Source organism: Hippocampus zosterae, chromosome 8, assembly GCF_025434085.1.
Source record: "Hippocampus zosterae strain Florida chromosome 8, ASM2543408v3, whole genome shotgun sequence".
Classification (NCBI taxonomy): domain Eukaryota; kingdom Metazoa; phylum Chordata; class Actinopteri; order Syngnathiformes; family Syngnathidae; genus Hippocampus; species Hippocampus zosterae.
In genome coordinates, this window is record NC_067458.1 from 18133223 (window position 1) to 18155690 (window position 22468).

The 22468-nt window shown below is 41.9% G+C and overlaps 2 protein-coding genes across 7 annotated transcripts in view; both read right to left on the reverse strand.

The window, feature by feature from the left end:
- The window catches only part of ncanb (neurocan b), a 180644-nt gene that overhangs the window by 26988 nt on the left and 131188 nt on the right, over positions 1–22468 (reverse strand). The gene's annotated exons all lie outside the window — the stretch shown is intronic.
- Positions 1–22468, reverse strand: part of si:ch73-63e15.2 (protein strawberry notch homolog 2) — a 53019-nt gene that overhangs the window by 26988 nt on the left and 3563 nt on the right. For 3 of the 4 annotated variants that reach the window (XM_052074711.1, XM_052074710.1, XM_052074709.1), the window contains exons 2-4: positions 13065–13289; positions 12898–12977; positions 9200–9329 (exon numbers count right to left, since the gene is read on the reverse strand). In XM_052074711.1, the coding sequence (XP_051930671.1) occupies positions 9200–9329; positions 12898–12977; positions 13065–13172 (318 nt within the window). In that variant the 5' untranslated portion in view covers positions 13173–13289. Of the gene's footprint in view, positions 1–3621; positions 4202–9199; positions 9330–12897; positions 12978–13064; positions 13290–22468 lie in introns of those variants that run through there. The other variant, XM_052074712.1, reaches the window with a different exon arrangement.

The window sequence follows — 22468 nt, forward strand, 5'->3', positions numbered from 1 at the left end:
CTCGGTGAAAGCGGCGTGAGACGACTATTCAACATGAAAAATGCGTCAAACCAACAAGACGCTCGAGTGGCAGAAGGTAAACAAAGAAGCTGACAGTGCAGTGCGTATCTAAATCGAACAAAACACAAGCGAAAGCCGGGAGGACAGGGAGTCAAAGGAGGGAAGATAGCGGGATTATTCTGTGCTCTGGGGACTCAAAAGGAACACCCTTTGGTGAGGCAGTTTGCTTGTCCGCCAGCCCCATTTTAAGAGACTTTACTATGATGAAAATGCAAGTCAGCAGGAACTCTGGTATTTATTCACTGGCCACATTTGCGGTGAATTTCAGAGCACATACAAGACGAGCCACGCTCAGGGCTTCCCCCGCCTACGCACTGAACGCTCGGTTGCTCTTCCAAGGCAGAGAAGTCAAACAAGTGACGTCGCCGTTCCAAAGTCTTCCCATTTTCCCTTGCCCGAACCTCGCGTTTGTGCCTCATTGTTGATCTTGGATTTGGCTACCGGCCAAGTTCCTCGGCAGGAAGAGGAGCAAACACTTGAGCTGTCAGTGAGAACGATGTCGCCGCTGTTTGCAGTGTAAGCAAGCGGCCGTGCATGTCAATATCTAAATGGTGTGTGAGTGAGGCGGACAAATTGGGGGTTATGACTTCACCTACCCCTGGCGCTCAGCTGAGTGAAACGAGCGTTATTCCGTGCTCAGCTGTTGACCTTGTCACGGCAGTCAACACAAGTGGGTCTGACAGGGTCCAATGCGTAAATTCACGGGGTATGTCTGGGGCCACAAAGTGAACAGGCGTCAGCTTAGGGTCTGATCAAGAAGCCAAATTGCGAGATGTTATATTCAGTCTTTTACTCACTAAACCGCTTAATGAAGTACTGTGTACGTACGGCTATGAACACTGCAAATTATAATAAGATGCCAAGAAACCCTGCGCCCAAACAATAACGATAAATCAGTACATTAGTACAATGATGAAGCTACATTTCACGTTTTTCAAATGAAGTGAACTGCGTTACGGATATGACGTTCACAAAATTTCATTGTTTTTTGGGAACATTTAGCTAAATCATTATTATTAGTAGATTTTCCAAACTGAAAACTTTTGAGTCTGCACAATTGCGCTTGTTGACTCGTTTGGGCAGTCGGTAATCATCTGAAATGACTTGAGCAAACAGTGTGAGCAGGCAAGTCGTTGCTCTCGTTCAGTCAGTTGTGTGTGAGTACTTCAACTGTTAGCTTCGACCGCCCATCGCAGACAAATTACACAGAGTGCAAGTTGGAATGTAAAACTACCACGTCGTACAGAGTACTCTATGTCCAGCTTGGGTGAGCCCAAGCCTGCTGAAAAGCACCCAAGCGCCTTCAGAAAACAATCTATGCCCCCCCACTCCCCCTGGACAATGAGCGCAGACCATCGCAAAAATATTACACTTGGCGAGTTTTTGTCGCATACCAAACGATTGAGCACCACACCTCCAACGAAACGCTGCAACTTGCGATCCTACAGTGGGTTTTCAGGCTCCACATACAGTATACGTACTGTATTATTTATTTTTTGTGAACCAAAAACCTGGCATGATTGTCAAGGATAAAGCTGTTGGCCACAAAAAGAGGAAATGGGAGAGAATAAAGGAGAGTGTGTGTATATCTTTTTTTTTTTTTGAGAGGCTTTAGCAATGACTACACTTAGGCATTTTGACGACAGTGAGTCCCCATGCTTTGATTTGTAGCCAACACATGAAACTATAAATACGGCTGAGTATTTTTGTAAAACACAGTATATATACAGGACACAAAAGTGTCTGGTTGCGTCTCGGTTACACTTTTTTTTTGTTCACGCGCACTTTTTTATTGGCTGTTTCATATGCGGTGGGCGTAAAGCTGCCGACATAAATAGAAGAAATGCAAATGCTCTTTAGCAAAGAAGGACAAATAGATCCCAGTATGAAGACACAAAAGGAAGGACGTATCTTTGTATCCGAGTCGTGGCTGTGGGGGAAGTAGTGTCATCTACCAATGCCATGACCATTAGTTGGCAATCACGGGGGTCATCATGCCTCAATTGTTTATTTTCAGTTTGAATCATATGTGCAAAGGCGTCACATGCGTCCACATAGAAACTCTCGTAAAATGTAAGGGGAAAAAAAATGAAGTGTCGCAGAGCACATGGCTATAAAAGCGCCATTTGGGTTCACTTGGTAGACGAGCCGGAATTGCTCATTCCAAGTGCCACAGACAGTCCATAAACAAGACAACATGAAGTGTCTCTTATTCCTGGTAACCTCGCACATTTTATGGGTACTGAATGAGGCGCATCGAGCATTTTAATTGGTAAACAATAATTTGCGAGACTTTGAGGAGCCATGACACTCCATGCATTTATCAGACCACAAAAGCATACAAATGATGCCACTCTTTTATCGACTCTCCCCACGGCATTTGCCACCCGTGCACTACTCATCGCTTGTTGTTTATTCACTTCCAGTCAGCTGCATTCAGAGGTAACGGTTGACGTTTAACGAGAAGACCAGGAAACTGACAGTCCCTATATGTTTCCAGCTTTCAGAACTTCCTGCTAATTTCCCTCCCAAAAAACTCGCATGAAAGTATGAGGAAATTATGAAAGATTGCCGATTACTTCAAGGCTGCAGTCCCGGTAATTAATGATGCAGGGACAAAGATGCTGACAGTGCAAAGGGGAACCAGAGCACACACACACACACACAATGAATGTGACTTAAAATGACATAATATCAGGTTCGCGCTTTCCTGGAATAGAATGCGTGAGACAAGCAGTCATTTGTTATGAGTAGAGCACTGAGTTACATGTGGGATCAGCCCCGAGTCAATGGTCAACCCTAAATCTGTTTTCAATCCAAAAACAGACAAGCGGGTACTACTTAGGCGGACATAATATCAGGCTGTTACTTTTACATGAATGGAATACGTGACATATATACGCGTTTGACTGTGGATGACAGCGGAGCATTGGGAGTCCCCTTTCCCTCCTCGGTCATCTTAAAACATTGCATTACCGTCTTTCTTTTTTGTGATCAAAAGTAGACACCACACTCAGTCTCGCTTACGTACACGTCATTAATACGCGATTCAGTCCAGTTAAAGATGCGGATGGAAGTGTAGGATGACCATGGCCACGAGATGAACACTTTCACTGTTACGGTGCGCCATAAGAAGGCTATTAAGTGCTTATCTCAGCCGAGTGGTGCCCCCATACAAGCAGCTGACAATTGTTCCTCTTTGAATCTCAAATGTTCTTGAAACAGCAAGTTTCTCATGCCAATATATTTTTCACCACAAGACTTGAATTTATTGAACTGTGTCACATACATATACTATAATGTGTGAAGCACACCGAGTTGCCTTATATATGAAATGCGTGAAGGAGCTTGAACAAATTGTAACTCACTTCTGGCAAAAAGCGAACTTCACTCTGGACTGGTCGCCGAGCGGGAAATAACCCCACGCGCCTTGCGCCAATAAAACACATAACAGCGTTTTACATAGGCAAGCCGATAAAACCCGTTTTGGGTCCAGGGCCACAATTTGGAAAACTCTTGTGAAAGGTAAATCAAGGCAAAACAAGTAAATAGTACAAGTACCTTGGGAAGTGGCCGTCCCAGCTGTGAATACAATTTAGTCCAGAACTGCATGAGCGACATGGGTCCAAAATCTGCTTGAAGGGGAGGGTGATAGGCACACACACACACACACACACACACACACTCACTCACGCACTCAAGACACACTCCTGCTTCACCTCGGGGCAACGGCCTGATCCATGGGCTTCTAATCACCTTGCAGCCAGTGGAACCCGCTCAGCCCTTTCACGGCTCCTCTCTGATTGAACACAACACATCTGCCTACGCTGGAGGTGACGCTCCTTGTCAATGAGCAAGCACCACCCAGGTCTAGAAAAAGGCCGCTAGGGTATTGGCGCTGAGTGATAAGTCATAGTGGTTGTGCACTAATAGTTCCTCAAAGAGGTGGCCTGAGAGTGAGTGAGTGAGTGAGCACAGGAGGGGGAGGGCAAAGGGAGGGAGTGGAGGAGGAGTTTTCAGGAAATGATGCTTTTGTTGGTAAGTGACTACAGTTACCGGCAGTCAGACCCATTTTACTGTACATGGTGTAACTCAACCGCATTTGTAGTGTAAACAGAATTGCGTTCTGCACCCCGGCCACTCCTTGCATGCCGCTGTGTCCTGCTATATTTAATTGGCCTGCGTCACTGTTGTTGTTTTTTTTCCCCCAACGGTTATTATATTTAGAAAAACCAACGCGCTGCTCTAAATTAATATGATTGGCCTTATTTCCCCGTTAAGGCTCACTATTGAGTCCTCTACCCTTACCGAGTGATACAGTGGAATGTCTAAAGCAAAACCCTTTAAGCTTCAATCCATAATCAAGCCACTGATAACCACAGAACCAAAAACATGTTCATAGAAAAAAGTAACTGGTTGCTGCTCAGTAAACTATCAGCAATGCAATTATTTACCATGCAGGTAATAATAATAATAATAATACATTTTATTTGAAAGCGCTTTTCATCTCACCCAAAGACACTTTACAAGAGCATAAAAACACAGGATAAAAATGTGCATTTAAAACAAGCATACATAATTTACAAAAGTTCATTTGGATGAACAAAAGAAAAATTGGTAAAAAAGATTAAAAGGTATTAAAAGCATAGCGGAACAGGTGAGTTTTTAGGGATGATTTGAAGGATTGGAGGTCAGTACAGTTGCGGATGTGTTGTGGTAGAGCGTTCCAGAGGGTGGGGGCGGCGACAGAGAAGGCTCGGTCCCCCCAGGTTTTGAGCTTGGTCACGGGGATGGCAAGGAGGTTTGTGTTTGAGGAGCGGAGATTGCGGGAAGGAGTGTATTGGTAAAGAAGGTCGGAAAGATAGGAGGGTGCCTGATTGTGAAGGGCTTTATAGGTGAGTAGGAGCAGTTTAAATTGAATACGCTGGGGAACAGGGAGCCAGTGGAGGTTTTTAAGGACGGGGGTGATGTGATCACGAGTGCGGGTGTGGGTGAGTAGGCGGGCGGTGGCATTCTGGATGTACTGTAGTTTATTGAGGAGTTTGGAGGTTGTACCATAGAGAATGCTATTGCAGTAGTCAAGGCGGGAGGTGATGAAGGCGTGGATGAGGGTTTGAGCAGCGTTGAAAGAAAGTGATGGGCGGAGACGAGCAATGTTTTTGAGGTGGAAGAAAGCAGTTTTGGTGGTTTGGTTGATGTGTTGATCGAAAGAGAGGTTATTATCAAAAAGGACCCCGAGGTTGCGACAGTGAGAGGAGGGGGACAGGGTGAAGTTATCTATAGTGAGGGGAAAGTTGGTGGTTGTTTGGGTGAGGGACCGAGGACCGATTATAAGCAGTTGAGATTTAGTACAGTTAAGAGTGAGAAAGTTTGTTTGAAACCAGGATTTGACATCTGAGAGACAGTTAGACAGGGTGGAGTGGGTTGTTGGGGTAAATGATTTGGTGGATATGTACAATTGGACATCATCAGCGTAGCAGTGGAACTGGAGACCATGATGACGTATGAACATCACACATACATGCACACATAATACACAAACACTACTCAACACAACAACATTAATCCCAGCAATATTTTTTTAAATGCCTGCTGCCATCTAAAGCTGGGGAGCTTTAATGACATTTATCCAAATTTGAGTTTTGATTGTCATTGTACGGGATGCCGATGGACCTCTTTTCAATCTTGTCTGACAGTTGAGCGTGTTAAAATGTTCCCGAAGACAATGCGGTCATGCAGATTTATTTGTAGATTTCTGCTGACGGGAAAAGTTGGTTTGAAATTTAACTGATTCACTGCCAGACATTTTCAAAGCAGTGTTCCCAACATTGCCAGCTGTAGTCGAGCATTTTGACTGATCTTCCAAGACCCACAGATTATTGTGTTCGCCAACTGTATATGCTCCAAACCTACCAAAACAAAAAGTAGACTTTCATCTTTCACTTTTGGGTCTTTAGTAGTCAGCAGAAAAATATGATTTGGTTTCACTAAAAATACTTTTTTTTTTTACACCAAACTTTTCATGGAAAGAAATGCATTAAAGAAAGCAGTGACTTTGACACTTATATTGTTCCTTTGGTGACACCTCAAACTAAAAAAACAAACCAAACAAAACAAGACTAAGAATCTGTGCTGGAATAGCATGCACACTTTTATCCAGGGGGAGGTTCATTTACTAGAATTCCAGGCTGTCACGGCAAGAAAAACAAAACAAAACATGATCATGTGTTGACAAAATAATTACACTACAAGGACTACACGAATGCTTCAGGTTTGTCAAGGAAAACCGTTGGAAGAAAAAACAAATTACTTCCATTGCTACCGAGACAAATGGGGTCCATTTGCACCCCGCCAGCTTCCAGGAATCCATGATATCACGTCAGGATGATCTACTATAATGTCCATCTTTGTGAGATTGTAATGGAGAAAAGACTCATAGACAGAGTGGCGCCTGTCCACTGTGTCATCATAGAAGTGGAAATCCTCTGCCGAATGTGTGCACAAGCGCCTGTCGTAAGCAAAGTGGCCCCAGAGAGACTTGACTCTATGAATCGTGAGCACTCAAACGCAAACATTTAGCTTTGCGGGCTAAAGGAAGGAAAGATTTAGACCGAAACTTTGTTGCTGTGGAACTTCCAAGCATCCTAATGAGCATACATGCATGGCGAGATGTCAACCGCTGCTGTCACGTCTGTCTGTGTGTGTTTACGTTTTTGTTTCAGCACCAGAAGGGCGTTTCCTCCCTGCTGGCGCACCATCATCATCACAAAGTCTTGTATTTCGGACTCCGACTGCTGTCGGACTCCGTCGGATTATTGACCTCGATTTTGCTGTTTATGCTCAAGTGTTATTTTCGAGACCTCTCAATCCCTTTCATTGTCGTTTTTGCTCTGAGTTCCTAGCTTCGGGAGTATTGGTATTATTTAGTCATTTTGTTCTTGCTCTTGTTTTTTTTTTTTCGTGTACATTGGACTCGTGTCATTTCATTTGCATTCTTGGTGTTAGTATTACCTTGCCTTTTGCAAGCGCTTTTTGTTGTTTCGTCTTTTTGCACAGGATCTTTGTGACCAGCATTTTCTGTTTTTTTTTTTAAAATAATAAACTTTTTTTTGTCTTCCTGTGATTGCATTTTCAGGATCCAACCCATTGTTCAGTTCGTTCCTCAACCTGAGCTGCGTTAAAAACTAAAGTTAAGCAATACTACTCACCGCACACACACCTTGGGGGATCAAACCTGTGCCGCCAAATCGATACTGTCAAGTTGAGTTTAACTTTTAAGGAACTTTTTACCAAGAATATAGTGTCCAAAATGTCCCAGGTGTGTGTTGTTTACCCCCACTGTATTTAAATCCCAGTAGTCGATGTTATTTCTTCTCATCACTTCAAAACAAATAACTGAAGAATTTTGCAAACATGCTCCGAGAGAGCAGTCATCAAATTCCTTTTGTGCTCATTCATCATATTATGGTCTGTTTCCTTAATTCCCCCAGAAAAACAAAACAATTCAGCGAACAGCGAGGAGAGCAGAAAAGATCAAAGGACACTCGCACAACGCCTCTCACTCTTGAAGTCTTAACAACAAGGAAGCAAGGGGTGCAAGGAAAATCTTTAGTGACTCGACACTCCCTTTAAGGTGTTCAGGAGAGGGCCCACTTGATAATACAGTGCCCGGAAAAGGAAACTCAATAAGCCCTGCGCACATCGTCATGATCCTGAACCGGATAGGCAACGAAGCAATCGCCTGAATGGACAACCATTGCAATGCCTGCGGATAAAAATCTCACAGAAACAGAAACAAAATGAAACCTAGTTCATATCGCCAACACACCTCCAGTTTAAGGGAGTGTCCGAAACCGTAACAGTCAGGTGATAAAGCAAAAATGGAATGACCTGTGATACACATTGTCTGTGCATCTCCCGTGGGAGGAGAGATAGTGTCAAACCAGGAAATCCAGGTGAGAAAAAATATTGTTTTTCACACACGCACGTAGCAGAGAAAGGCTCCTGTATGCTCTCTGCCTGCAAATGGGTTAGGCTTTTTTTTTGGGGGGGGGGGGGGGGGGGGTCGGCGGGGGATAAACACAACTAAGATCAATGATTACAAGGCCACACGCATTTTAAAACATTTCCCACTTCGGCATAACAAGCTTATCTTGATGCGCAACAATCATAAAATGGAAGTAAAACTAGTGTTTGTGTGTGCGTCTTCCCTCAGCTCTGGATTTGATGAGCAGGGAAAATACATAAAAGGGCCCCCAAGCAATACCATTTGGAGTTCAAAACAAAATATTCCCCTCAAGCAAATCTTCAGTCAAGTGATGATCTACCTCTAATGGTAGCAATGCAATTCATTCGTTCATTGAGTGTTCTAACAAGCAGATGCTATCAGAAATAAAGATCTTTCGCAAAAAGTAATTTCAGTAGCACTGTAATACTGCTACGACTACGAATACAAATGTTAACGTCTTCTATATTCAATTGTACACTGCAAATAATTACAACATCAAACCGGTAACATTTCGTGTTGAGCAACTCTATAACGTGAGAAAATCGTGTTACAGGCGTGAGGGTGGGTCGGGCACATTCATGAGGGTGTCGCTTTGGTCAGGGTTGTGGGTTTGAGATTTTAACTGAGGCGATCTTGCTTGTAGCTTCAACATAAAGTACTGCACCTCAAGATACCGGCTGGCTGGCATCTTTATTTTTGCCTTGCAACAATAGTACGTACTTGTTACCTCTCATTTAGATTACAAACTGGTCCATGTGGTGCTAATTATCAATCTGTAAAACACTGGCAGGGACACAAAAATGCAACGGAATTATGGATTACTGTTGTCCTCTGCCAGAACTCCGGGTTAAGGACACCCCCAAACCACTTGACACTTCCTAGTTTAAAAACGTTGAAAACCATTCATGGACACAACCTCTGATGTTGATTTCTGGTTGAGTTGAAGTGTACAAGAATGTCAAATTACAGTGCCTCAGTGATGACATGTGTGGACATGCGCTGTGGTTGTCGAGACAACACAAGGCAGTCGGGGGCTCTACGGCACATTAAGGAAGAAGGGATGAAAGGCCGAGATGCCTCCCGCTGATAAGTGAAGGAGAAACCTTTTCGCACTCCTCGCCGTTCACCAACCTGTGAGAAATCGCTATTCCTGGCGAGGTTGAGGCAGGGGAAATCCATGTCGGAGAACGCAGAGTACATCTCAAGGTGCACATCCGGTGTAGTGGCGGTGGTAGCACTGCTGCTGTTCAAGTGGTATTGCCTGGAGGGAGAGAGTGCAAGAGAGAGAAAGGTCATGCTTCAGTTTTCTTCCCCCCCAAGTGATGATCTGTCAAAACAAAGAGAGGAAATAAGAGAAAATTTATGCCGTTTTGTTTTTGTAATAAAACCTTTGCTACCGGGAAGAATTCTTTTCGGTCTTGAATAAGATTTCAGATCTCAACAGAGAGAGATATTTTATTTTGGTTTCAAAAAGTTCAGGGTTTTAATGCTTAATAGTTGAGCTGCTGTCATTTTTTAAAAGATTTGACCAGATGATTTTAATGAATGCCTCCACGTGTTTTGTCATCTGATGCCTGAGATATGTTTTCTTCCACGGTATGATTTTAGTTTTGGTATCACGATACAATTTCCTGTTACGAATGTCAGAAGCACTTTTTCAGTTTTATTTCACACTGATTTACATATGGTAACACGAACATGACTAAAATGTTTCTAAAAATGAGAGAATGAAATAAAACCACATGACATTATTTCTTCTGTGAAAATGTGTTTCCCCGAAATAAGAATAACTTGGGAGTCGAATGGCATCGACTCTCGAGGTTTTACATCATCATTCTCCTGTGGACCAGCCACCAAACGAAGGTAATTCCACTGCAATGCATGAGTGCGCTTCATTACATCGTTACGAGCCTCTGTGCTTTGCAAAAGGCCAATACCACACATGACCAACTACGAAAAGCAAATCTTTGTTCAGGTGGAACCGTAGTAGCGCTCAGCCACTTTTGCTTGTACCCCAATCACATGCCAGTGCTCAGAGCTCAGTAGGGCTGAGCTCTGCCAAAGCTATTTGCAGGATTTGTTTCGGTGTCCTCAAGCACGGGTCAAAGATCACAGGACAAGTGGATGATAGAAAACAAAAACCATGTCACTAGTGGAAAAAGGTCGGCGCTGGCCAAACATACCATTGAGTTGAAAAGCAACATTTGTCGATGAGGGATAAGCAACATGCAAATGTCCTCGCATGCTTTTGCTTTCAAACAACTGATGGAATAAAATAAATGGAAAAATGTTCGCAAATTGCAAATCACCTCCCTTAAAGCCATCACATGACATAAGATACGTCAAATCGTACAAGTGCATGGCAATGCGGATGTTTGACATGCAGTACATGCAAGTTGTCTTCTGTCAGAGGCACAAAAAACATTTTTCAACAATTCGCAAAGTCTAAGTAGCGACTCGGTGTGCCCAAATTGCTAACAAATTCCACTTGGTTAATTGTGGTGCCCTTTGTGAAAGAGGCTGCAGTGTTAATGGCAGGATGGTGCAAACGTGTCAGTGTTTGTCGCTGGTTCTCAGCTTTCAAACAGGAAGTAACCTGTTGATTTTCCCCTCTGGTTTAGACAGAAAGAAGTTAAAAAGCAACGCCCTGGCTTTGCTTCTCAACAGGAGGATAACCGCGGCATGGCACTGCATTGTTGCACCACAGAAGAGTACATGCACATTGACTGGGATGGTCGAGGGCTCACCATGCTGTGCTAAGTACAGTGTGAAACGGGACCGACATGTCACTTAATTCTCACATTTTAGTGCAACGTGCACTAAAATGGTCAGACAAGCTGAACCTGTTTGGTTGCTGGTAAATGAGTACACAAAGTGACCGGTCCGTTGTCTCTTTTCAGCATGTCCAGACGCAAGGAAAATGCATGCTCAGAGCACTGTCCATTTTGATACTATTTCGCTTATGGTGCTTTGGGAGTGCACTTTTCCCTCTTGTTTGGATGCCAAGTAGGCTGCAACTCTACTTTTATTGAGGAGGAGGAAGTGGAGGACAAGGAGATGATGAGCAAGAAAAATGGAATGGTTCATCCCATTGCCACAATGTCGCCGTTGTCATGTTACAATATTAAAAGCACCACTTCCGTAAATAGGCCATGTTATTTTCCATGTGTGCAGTTCCAGCACCTTCTGGTGGTTAATTTATTAGTACAGTTTAATTTGAATTAGGCATGTTTTGGACACCGTTTGTGCGGCGGTTGTAATTTTGTCACATGGCACAAATAGGCCAATGTTTCTTTCTCCAAATATCGACTTAAACAAAAAAAAATTAGCTTTGAAAATGTTCACAGATGAGATTGTGGTGGACCTTTTAGGTACTACTGTTCGAAGAACACACAAAACATTCAGTAACTTTTAGTCCTGCTACATACTAATTTGCACAATGGCTAATGCAACATTCCTGACATTTGCACTTGATTGGATGTCGAGATTAACAATGTCGCCTGATATTAATTATGTAACTGTGAGGAGTCTCTTCCAGCTCGCGCAATTATGAAATGAGAAACCTGCATGCTATCAACAGGTTGCAATTATCCATAGAGTCTGGCTCCAGGCAGTGTCAACAAGTGAGAAGGGTATACCTCGATTCATTTCCATCAAACAGAGGCTGTTACAAAATTTTGTTTTGTTAACAAAACTCTTTAGAACGCAGTGTAAAAAGTTAGCGTTTAGAATCACTGCGAGTAAGAAAAAACAAAAACATTTCTAAATAGATTTTTCTATCGTTCCTGTGAGATCATCTACTGCACTGTACGATCCTTGAGTCGGCCATCTTTTATTTCTGTATTTAGTTTTTAAATCTCGTATGTGTAATCATGGAAAGCACAAGTGAGTTACCTTGAATAGGAAATGCACTGTATAAATAAAGATTCCTTGCCTTACAGCGTACGGATGACTTTTAAGTCACCTGTGCTAACAAGACGCAGCCACATGATCAGCAGAGTTGTGATGCGCTTGGAGAGAAGGCAGTGTGCACAAGCTCTCTTGCGCTCACGCACCTACATCCTTTGACAGTCACCTCTAATTCCGCTATGAGGTCATAAAGTCCAAAGACATTGTCAGATTAAAGACGGTCTCGGGCAAAACTCGGACACCTCCTGTGGCTTCGTGGAGTTGCTTGGATTTATGAACACACAATAATGAAGCGACTAAATCAATTATTTCCAATTTGATTTGATTGTCTTGAGTTTAGACTTGGATCTGCGTCAAAATACGAAATCAAAATGAAATCCACGCTGGAGAGTCAGAGTGAGTACAGTTTTGGGGATATTTTGTATATGTGGTAAAGTCAAATAGCAAACTAAAAACGGTTATCTATAGGTTGTACAGAATCCATGTCTGTAAATCATGTTTCTTTAGCGCGAAGGGGTTGTAGTTGCCCCGGCAACAACAACATTCACAGAATGCTCACATTATATTGGTCAGTTGCGTCCAAGGTCCGGCCAACAGCTTGCTTTTACTTTGTGGCATATTTTAAAAAACAAACCAAAAAAAACCAATTAAATTAAAGGCCAGTGGACAACACCCTCTGGATCAGACACGGACAGTCGTAGAAGTGGTGCCTGCTTTTTTTTTTTTAATATAACGTACTAATTCACAACTAAAGATATCTGATGCCACCTTGAACCAACTCCTCATAGATTATTAAAGGGGGTATATTGTACATTTTATCACAATTATAGTGTTTCATAAAATGGGATAAATATGAGAAAAAAAAATCTGCCATTGCTGCTTGTTAAAAAATAAAATTAAATAAAAAAGGAACAACTTACTGGTTTCCAGATTGCATAGGGCAGTATCCAGCCTGGTGAGAAAAGGACCTCCAGGAGCCAGAAGAGGCAAAGAGGGAACTCTTATTAAAGGAAAAAAAAACCCAAAAGAAGTTAAGGAACACATACAACAGGAGATGAATAGGTGTATATAAGTTACTTTGCTATACCTCCATGTTTGAGGAGGGTACAGAGAACAAGCTGGTGTCCAGCTGAGGGCCTTCTGGATGCAGGTAGTTCTCCCCGTCCATGGCCAGCGCGAAGGGGAGGGTGGGCATCAGACTGGAGTAGTAAACATGACCACGAGAGGATTTTTGCTACGGCCCAAACTGCCAATCCTTCTCCTGGCTGTGTCCCGAATCGTACCTCTAGCACGGAAAAAGACTCTCCATGACCTGCAAAAAGACAGAATTATATCCTCATATGTCCACCATTTTAGAAGAACATTTGGGCTGATCCGCAGGATATCTTATTTTGCAATAATATAAGCACCAGAGGAAAAGTAGATTCACCAGAAAAAGTTGTTTGAGTCAAGCTTTTTTATTTCTTTAGTAATAAGCACTTGAACATGAGTTAGTTTCACCAAAACAAGTTGTCTGACAAAAAAGCAGAAAAAATGAGCTTTTTAAAAAAGAAAATAGGGGTGCGAAAAATCTGATTTAATAAGGGTTTTACATGTTATGCGCAAAAGAAAGTCAAGGATGGTTTAATTTGAAAGTGCAACAATTTGGAGTGATTTCCACATTAATACATTTAGCATTTGTGAGACTTCAAACTCGAAAACATCAAGACTGAGAAAAGGCATTCGACTGCAAAATAATCTTAACTGGTTTATTACGAACAAATGCGCAGAGAGCAATGCTGACTCCCTGCAAGGTTCGAGTTGAATGTCTGGGGCTTTTTTACATGCCCTTCCTTATTCACTCCCAAGAACTACAGGTACATCTTTTTCTCACAATCATGTCACCTAATTTCAACTACATAATGTGAGGCATACTCTGTTTCTACCATAAATATACATACTCCATTAGAGTGGCAGGTGCCTAAACTTGTCCCACCTTCAAAACGTTAGCATTTCTCTCCCCACTAATCGAGGTAATTTACAAACATGAATTTCACAAACAAGCTGGGCGAGACACTCTTTGGCATCTACCTGTTGGGAAAATGCACTTGATGAATACACACGTTGAAAGCCACTTAGTGGTTGGATTCCAGCCGCCACATATAAACGTCCCCTGCAGGGAATCAGTTAACAAACTGTCATGCTCAAATTGCAATATGTAGCACAATGGATGAATGATTAGCGCATTTGCTTCAGAGTCGCGAGGTTCTGGATTCAAAATCTTGGCTCAGATATTATGTCCCTCCCAAATTCCAGGAACATGCATGCTCGGTTCTGTGAAGATTCCCAATGCTTTGCTTGTCTATATGTGCCCTATGAAGTGCTATAAATGGAGACAAAGGCTATCAAAGTTGGTATGCCCCTGTTGAAATGCCAGGTTTTCATCATTTTCAACACAGCGATAGTCATTAACAAAAAAAAAAAAAAAATTCAGTTCAAACGATAATAATTGAATAAACATGAATAACCATGGACTAAACTGTGTCTCAAGTCAGAGCAGTCTTCTGGAGTAGGTTAAGAGTCACCTCTTTTAAAAAAAAAAAAACAAAACAAAACAAAAAAGCCTGAAGCATAACGGACTGCTTTTGATCCTTCCCAGCAAAAACATCCCACAAATCTCTCCCCGTTTGACAGCTGAATCAATCCAATCTCGCCGTACTGCGCAATGTGTGCCGTTTGGCGACCACTCCATCGCCACGGCCCTAATCAAGAGTGTAACTGTCTGCCCTCCCTCATATTGTTACCTTGCTTCACTCTTGCAACAGCGTGCTCTCTGCCGGGACATCAGCCAGGGTGTTCACTGGGGACAAAGCTAGGGTAATAAACCCTAATAGAGTTCACGAGAGTCGAAATAAGAGGGCCTTTGTCTGTCTTAGTGTGTAAGCATGTGTGTGTGTACGAGAGAGACCCAATATGTTCACTTTGCGCACAGGGAGGCCATTTTGCTCTTCGGCTAATGTTGCTTTGCATTGGCCAAAAAGGGAAAGAAGGTAACATATCTGAGCAACATTCACTTTTTTTTTAAACATAATTCATTGGAATTCCGTTATGCAATATACAGACAAGTCCCGTCCATATTTCGGACATTGAAACAATTTTCAGCATTCCAGCTCTGTATACCACCACAATGGATTTGAAAGGAAACAATCACGATGTGCTTTAAAGTTCAGACGCTGAGCTTTAATTTGAGGGCGAACAGTCTTAGAGGAGTACAACACATTTTATCAGCCCCCCGCCCCAACTTTTTAACCACGGATTTTCAGAATATTGTCATAAATAATAAAATCTCTCTCTCTCTCCATATATAATTGTACAGAATTTGCAAAGTTTAGAATTTGACTTAGAATTTGGGTGAATCTATGCCTGAATGTTCTGAACTGCGATTTAAATGCCAAAGTATTATGCAGGAAATTAGGCATATGACTTTATTTCAACTGCTTGTACAGTGGACATAAGGAGATGGTGATGCACCGCTGTTCAAAATGTTTTGTGATGATAGAAAGAGGGCAAGATAAATAATTGATGTGACCTATAACCTTTTACAAGCAATATTGTTTTTTTTGCTGAGAATCGGTTAAAAAAAAAAACAGACCGGCCAGTATTTAAAGTGCTTCTGATTAAACCGATGCTCAAATAGGCATTTCTGACATTTTTGCTTTGAGGAGGCTTAAAGGTTCTTGTGCTAATGTAACGGATGCCCGTTTGTGATGAAGACCAGGGTGGCCCACAGATATATAAATAAAAACCTGCGTACAATTAATACCCATTGAAATACACATGGGAAAAAACAAATTAACCTGCCCCAAAATTATTATTTTTTTTAAAAACCCGCCAATACATTAAATTTCCACACACAAAAAAACGGAGTGGGGTGAAATTACTTATCTCAGAATTTTTTTTAATTATGCACATTTGTGAATGTCTTTATTCTTACTGTTTATTGTATATGTTAAATCGCTCCATGTACAGCACTTTGTATGCAGCGATGGCTGTTTGAAAGTGCTCTATAAATACTGTTGACTTGACTTGACTTGACTTAATCACAAATAAATCCAGTGCTGCCACCTTCTGTGGTGATGCATTTTTTTTGTATTTGAGCTACCGTAAGTTTGCTCGCCTCCTTTGAAAAATGAATGGTGGTGAATTTTACCGCCTCAGTGTGCCTTTGTGCAAATAGCGCAGGAATTGCCAGTAAAAGCCAATCCTTTTTCCGCATTCATGGGTGGAAAAATGTGGAAACGAGGTCAATTTGGGATGCAAGATCCCAATTTCTCTCGGGACCGTGTATAAGGCATTGAAAATGTTGCGTCTTCAGTTTCAGCTTGAGTTGCCGGGATCTCAGTGGAAACAGAGCTAGCAACGCGGTGGTAAAATCCATGCCATGGCTCTCGTTCCATATGCTCACCACAATCCGGTGCGGATAATCAATATTGATCATTTTAAGACTGATCCCAGATATCCTCATCCCATAAACCCCCAACAGCTCCTGACCTCACGTTTGCGCATGCACGCACAGAGGAAGAGGGAGGTGGGCAGGAGTGTTATCAGTAGGAGGATGGGCGCTGGAGCCAGGGAGGATAGACTTAAAAAAAAAAAGAAACATTAATAACTAAAACGCGGCCACTGAGGCAGAGAGGACACAAGCAGCTCATTTACTCAAAAAGGAGCAAGAACATGATTCATTTTAGAAAACTGCAAGGTTATTTTTTATGAAACGGAACGATAGAAACCAGTTACACGTGTTATCTTTTAAATCTGTTTATGACCACAATTCTGTGCAACCCCCTCTTGAGTACCCCCGCACCTCCCACCTCCTCCAACCTCCATCTCTCTCTCTCTGGGTGGCCTGAATCTAAGATACATTCAGGGAGATGAGGCTAAAAAGCTTTTCTACACTGTAACACAAAGTACACACATTACCGACATATTTCACAGTCGCATTTGAGACCATTTGCTGCATTTGGGTTCTGCGTGTCAGACAGAAGTCGCTTAAGCCACTTCCACGAGACGCATAACTGTTGGCTTTTATAGCAACCCAAGTGTGCTTGGTGAGTAAATGTGGTTGCGCGCCGGTGGTCCGAGTGAGCGTGAAAGGCTGCTAGTTCAAAAGGAGATCAAGCAGGGGAAATATGATTTCTTTAAGATGCTAAATCACGCTTTGCACTCACGAGGAACCAGTGTGTGTGTCTGTGTGCACGCGCTTGCCTCTGTACATGTGTGTGATTAATCAGTCTATCATTACTGCAAATTAACTGATAGCACAGCTAACATTAGAGCCACAAGAAATTATCCCCGAAAGTCTGTGTCATTTCCTGAGAAATTAAGAACCAGAATTCTTCAATGTTCAAAGCCGCAAATAATTCCCCAAATGCCACCGCTTCCTCCCCGGTCTTAACTTCACACACATTCGGTTGACTCTCATGAAAATTGAAACTCTGGTTCTTGCGTAATCCAGACAGACGGAGAAAGCGATGATGACAAAAGAACCCCCTTTCGTGGGTGTAAAAATAAAAACGCATGCCGTATTCCTGCTGTGCCTGTAAAAAGGCACTGCAAACGATTCACAATGTCCCAAAAAGACAAGAGTCCAACCGCCAAGGGTCTTTGTCTGGGGTCTTTTTTATCCTGGACTTAAATTATCCTCGGAAGAGGATAGTTCAAGCGTGTTTTTTTTCCCTCTACCTACCCAGCGTTTTTCCTTTCTGAATTCTGATTGTAATTTCCCCATTGCGGGACAAATAAAGGATATCTTAATCTTAATCAAACATTTGAAACAAACAATAGTTGCCACACTAATCTAACTCATATTTTGCTTTGATGACTTTCACGGTATTGCACAAAAAAACATTTAAAAAAAAAAACAATTTTCAACCACAATTTAGATGGGAGCTCACCATTTCAGGGCGAGGGAGCAAGTGGTCCACATCTAGACTCTTGTCTAACAACGCAGGGTCTCCAATGCAGACTTGTAGACGCTGGCTGAGTCTTATCGATTCGAAAGCAATGGGAACAAAAAGGAATGGGGGTTTTCCGATCTAAATACGTGTAACGTATTTTCTGCACTAAAAGGCGCACCTAAAAGCCTTCCATTTTCTTCAAAGCTCACAGCGCGCCTTAATATCCGATGCGCCTTGTGTATGGTTATTACGGTAATATGTCGATCCCAAAAATGGCTCCTTGTTCAAGACATGCTGACAACCCAGAGTTCAAAATTAAGGCGATCGGTTACGCAGTTGAACACGGAAATAGAGCAGCGGGCAAGACAGTTCAACGTTAACGAGTCAATGTTGTAACTTGCTGTTGGCTAAGTGAACTGTCTCGCTGCTTTATTAAACAAGTTTTACTGACACGGTAATTTTTACAACTGCTTTACACGACAGCTGGCTCAGCGGCTCTGTTGGCCTCTGTCACTTCCCTGCATCTTTCTTCACCGACAAAAACGTATTTACTGCTCAACGCACCGGCCGTTCGTCTTCGAATGTGCGTGTCCGTCAGCATCAGCGGTAATCAGGTTAGAATTTATCAGGGACCCAGCTGTCTTCCTGCCCGGCATCACGAGGGCCGTTAGCTGGTTATGATGGGCCCCGCACCCGCTGGATTCATTAGTTTCTGTGATGAAATATTCATAAAAGGAACGAGTGACTTCCCAGCAAAACCGTGGGCTCTGTCGTGCAAAAAAAAAAAAAAATGTCTACATTATTAATTGACACAAAAGGCATGCATCTATTTGCCTCGGAGCAAACACTGCACGCACGTGCTATTGAGCAAAACATTCATCATGCCATAGAGCAGGTGTGATCAAAAACTCATCCGTTCGCGGTTTAATAGTTAGAAAAATGTGGCCACAGATGAGCGTATCACATGGTGCACAATGAATAATTGATCACGGCCATCTCTTAAAACTGCTACAACTAATCCCCATTAGATTGTCATCAATTAGACCAAGTGGCTCTTATACCAGGGTGATGAATACCACGATGCTCACAAACACACGGGGGAAGGAGCGAGCTATTGCCGTGAGTCGGACCATTACGAGGGCCCATAATTCACCTCTGGTGGTAAATAAAACTAAGGGGCAGGTGAACCGAGAGGGCTGTGGAGCCCCGGGTCAATAGAGACACAGAGGGTGAAGGAGGAGATAAACAAATAAATGGTTAGCAGTAGATCAATGGTGTGTTCTTTACTTGTACAACAACTCTCCTTGCCCCCCTGCACAACATATAGATGAAAGACTTGCTGGATCAAAAGGGAGAGGCATCAAATTAGCGGCCACTTTGCTCCATTTTTGTTCTGCCCAGAAGGTAAACACAGGCGAGCCTCACTGTGTTTAGCATTGTGCTTACAAGTTTACCAACAACATGAGAGTTTGCTTTATGGGCAATACAAATGGACCTTTTCTCAATGCAGGGAAAGGAGAAAATACGATGCACCCGTTTTGCAACTACGGCTCAGTTTTCAACAATAAAACAAGATTGGAACATCGGCGGTATACGCTGCTGGTTATCAAGCAAAATCGGAATTGGCAAAAATCTGAAACAACAGGTCAGACTTGTTAAAGAGTGGGAACCGGTGATCAGCCAGAAAACTGAACAAAACTTGTTGAATTCCAATTCCCAAGGAACCTCTGAAATTAAAGTTGTGTAATTTGGAACTCGATCGAAATCTATGGACTAAATAATAATAATAATAATAAATTGCACAGGAATTCAGAGGTTCAACCATCCTCATGGTAGATGTCAGCAAATATTGCAAAAAAGTCATTCCAATTGAATACATCGAACACAAAAATTGACAACAGCTAATTTTTGCTAAATCCATCCGATTAGAAAACACAACAGTCGATGAGGTAACCGATTATAAAAATATTTGATAGTAGCAGCCCAAGCTCCAGCCATGGAATATTTTTACAATCCACCGATTATACCACAGATTAACCAAGTAATCAGATACAAGTAGATCTGTATATTTAATACTTTAAAACATACTTAATATATTGCCTATAAAGTTAATAGAAGGCTCTATAGCCATAGATTCTGTCTAATGTGATTACTGGCTAAGGGAAATTGGATGCTCTGGAATGGATTGTGTCCCACCTCAGAGGAGTCAATGTGTTTCAAAATGCACGCGCATGAATCAAGTTATCTTTGTTGGGGTGTAGTGCCAATAACGTTAAAATGCTGGCAAAATGCATTTTTCCCACTTGAGCAAATGACACTACATACAGTCATATTAACATGACTACAAGATGCATTTGAAATGCATATTATGGAAATGTGGCTGGCCTGGAACATGTGTAATTATAAACGCAGGACTCTTCCATTACCATCAAGACGAAGGACTGGAATTTCAAGATTCTGTCTTACATGTTTTTTTTGGAATCCAAATGATTGTGTGATCATAAGTTTCCACTGGCGATATTCTGAAATTGTAAAACCACTTAAGATGCATGTCTCATCAGACATTTCATTTCATTTTTCATTTCACATCTCTACCCCGCTGCTAACCCACAATTTCCATCCTCTGCCATTCATCTCTGTGGAGCCTGCTGAGCTATTACGAGCCTATTTTTATCCCGTCCGTTCCCTCTTGTTGTTCCAGGCGTGTCGTGCTGGTTGTTGCCTCTCATCCCAGGTGACGATGACACCTTCACAGGGTTTGCCGTTGATTGACGGTTGCGTGGCTCCCCATACCATCTATTCACGCCTCTCATCTGTGTGTGTGTGTGTGTGTTTTCAGGGCCTCCTTCTCAATACTAGCATAGCAACAGAGTTAATTCCCCTGCTGTGGAATTCATGACTAGGTCAGTAGTTCCCAAACTGTTTACACCTAGAACTGCCTCAAAAAAATATTGATCTCTCCAAGTACCACCTTAATGACCCAAATTATAATAAAGTCCAGTAGTTGTGTTTTTCAAAAGGAAAAGGTGTTTTTTTTAATAAAATGTAAATGTAATAGTCTTGTCAGCATAATCTTACATCAGGCACAGTTTGACCACTAAGTCTATGCTTTAATATTAGCAACATTGAAAAAAATATATATTTAAATAATGATTCAATGAAAAGTTATTGCTCATGAAAGTTCAATACGAATGGTAATAAAGCACAAATGTTCAGTTACTGCCCTTCATACAACTGAATTGGACTTTAAAAAATTAGCCTAACAACATAACTGACCAAATTATGATCTTAGTGTCAGAACTAAAGTGTCAAAATGTCAACCAAAAAAATACCAATGTATGGTAATTGTTCAGATTTCCAGGTTGCCCCTAAACAGTATATATCTATATATAGGTCATTCTTGAATATTTTGTAGCTGACAACACTTCAGAACATTTTAACAGTAATAGAATGAAAATGAATGTCAACGTCAATAGTTCATTTGTAAGTCGATTTACAGTGTAGGCCCATAAATGTTCTACTTGTGGCCCGAAAATTTCAAGTTAGGGGCCACTCTGCGGTGAGTCCAAAACGTTCGTCTGGAAACCCCGAATGTTTAAAAATTGTGGTTCAGGTCAAGGCAATCGACAACTCTCGACTCAAGGCAACAGGACAATTTCTGTTTGTTGAATTTGTTGTCGTTTTTTTTCATAAAAGTGTATCACACTTCCGAGATGTGCTATTACTGATTCGTCTTACTGTTTATTGTATATGTTAAATCGCTCCATGTACAGCACTTTGTATGCAGTGATGGCTGTTTGAAAGTGCTCTATAAATACTGTTGACTTGACTTGACTTGACTTGACACATATGAAAAAGGGGAAAGATGTGATGATATGCACAGAACAAATTTCATAACTAAATAGAATGAAATTGACATGATTTCGTTTTTTTTTTTACATGCAAAACAACTAGCTATGTAAAAGTCATATTTTCTGGGTCTTAAAAATACAGACAGTATTAAGATAAGTACAGTACAATACATGCTGATTTATATAGCGCTAAGTAGGAAATAGCGACTGAAATTCATTACGTTACATCACGAGCCGGAACTGTTTCTGAGAGGGTCACCTGTCAGCACTCACCGCAACTTGCCTCATTGTCCCCATTTCAAAAAGGCCTCATGTCAAACCCTGTAACTGCGACAAAAGAATCAATCTGCACCGTAGAATCTGAGCAGTCAAATAATCTTTTAAAATGACCAATAGATTCTCCAAATGTAGTGTTCCAACATGGGTGGGAGGTGCTCAAATTTAGAATCATACCGAGATCAGCCGAGTACACGGCGGCCATGTCACGGCTGCTTCTTTGGTCGTCTCCTTGCTGCACTAATTTATTGACGAAAGCAAAAAAATGTCGACATGGGATGTCAATGTGTGCTGAATCGCATTCTGTCATCTAAATTTGACGCAATCCAAAGACAGACGGGGCTAATAATCTAGGAATGATCTCATTATTCCGTTTTGTATTGTGAGAATAACACACAGCAGGAGTGGGGGCTGGGGATGGGTGAAAA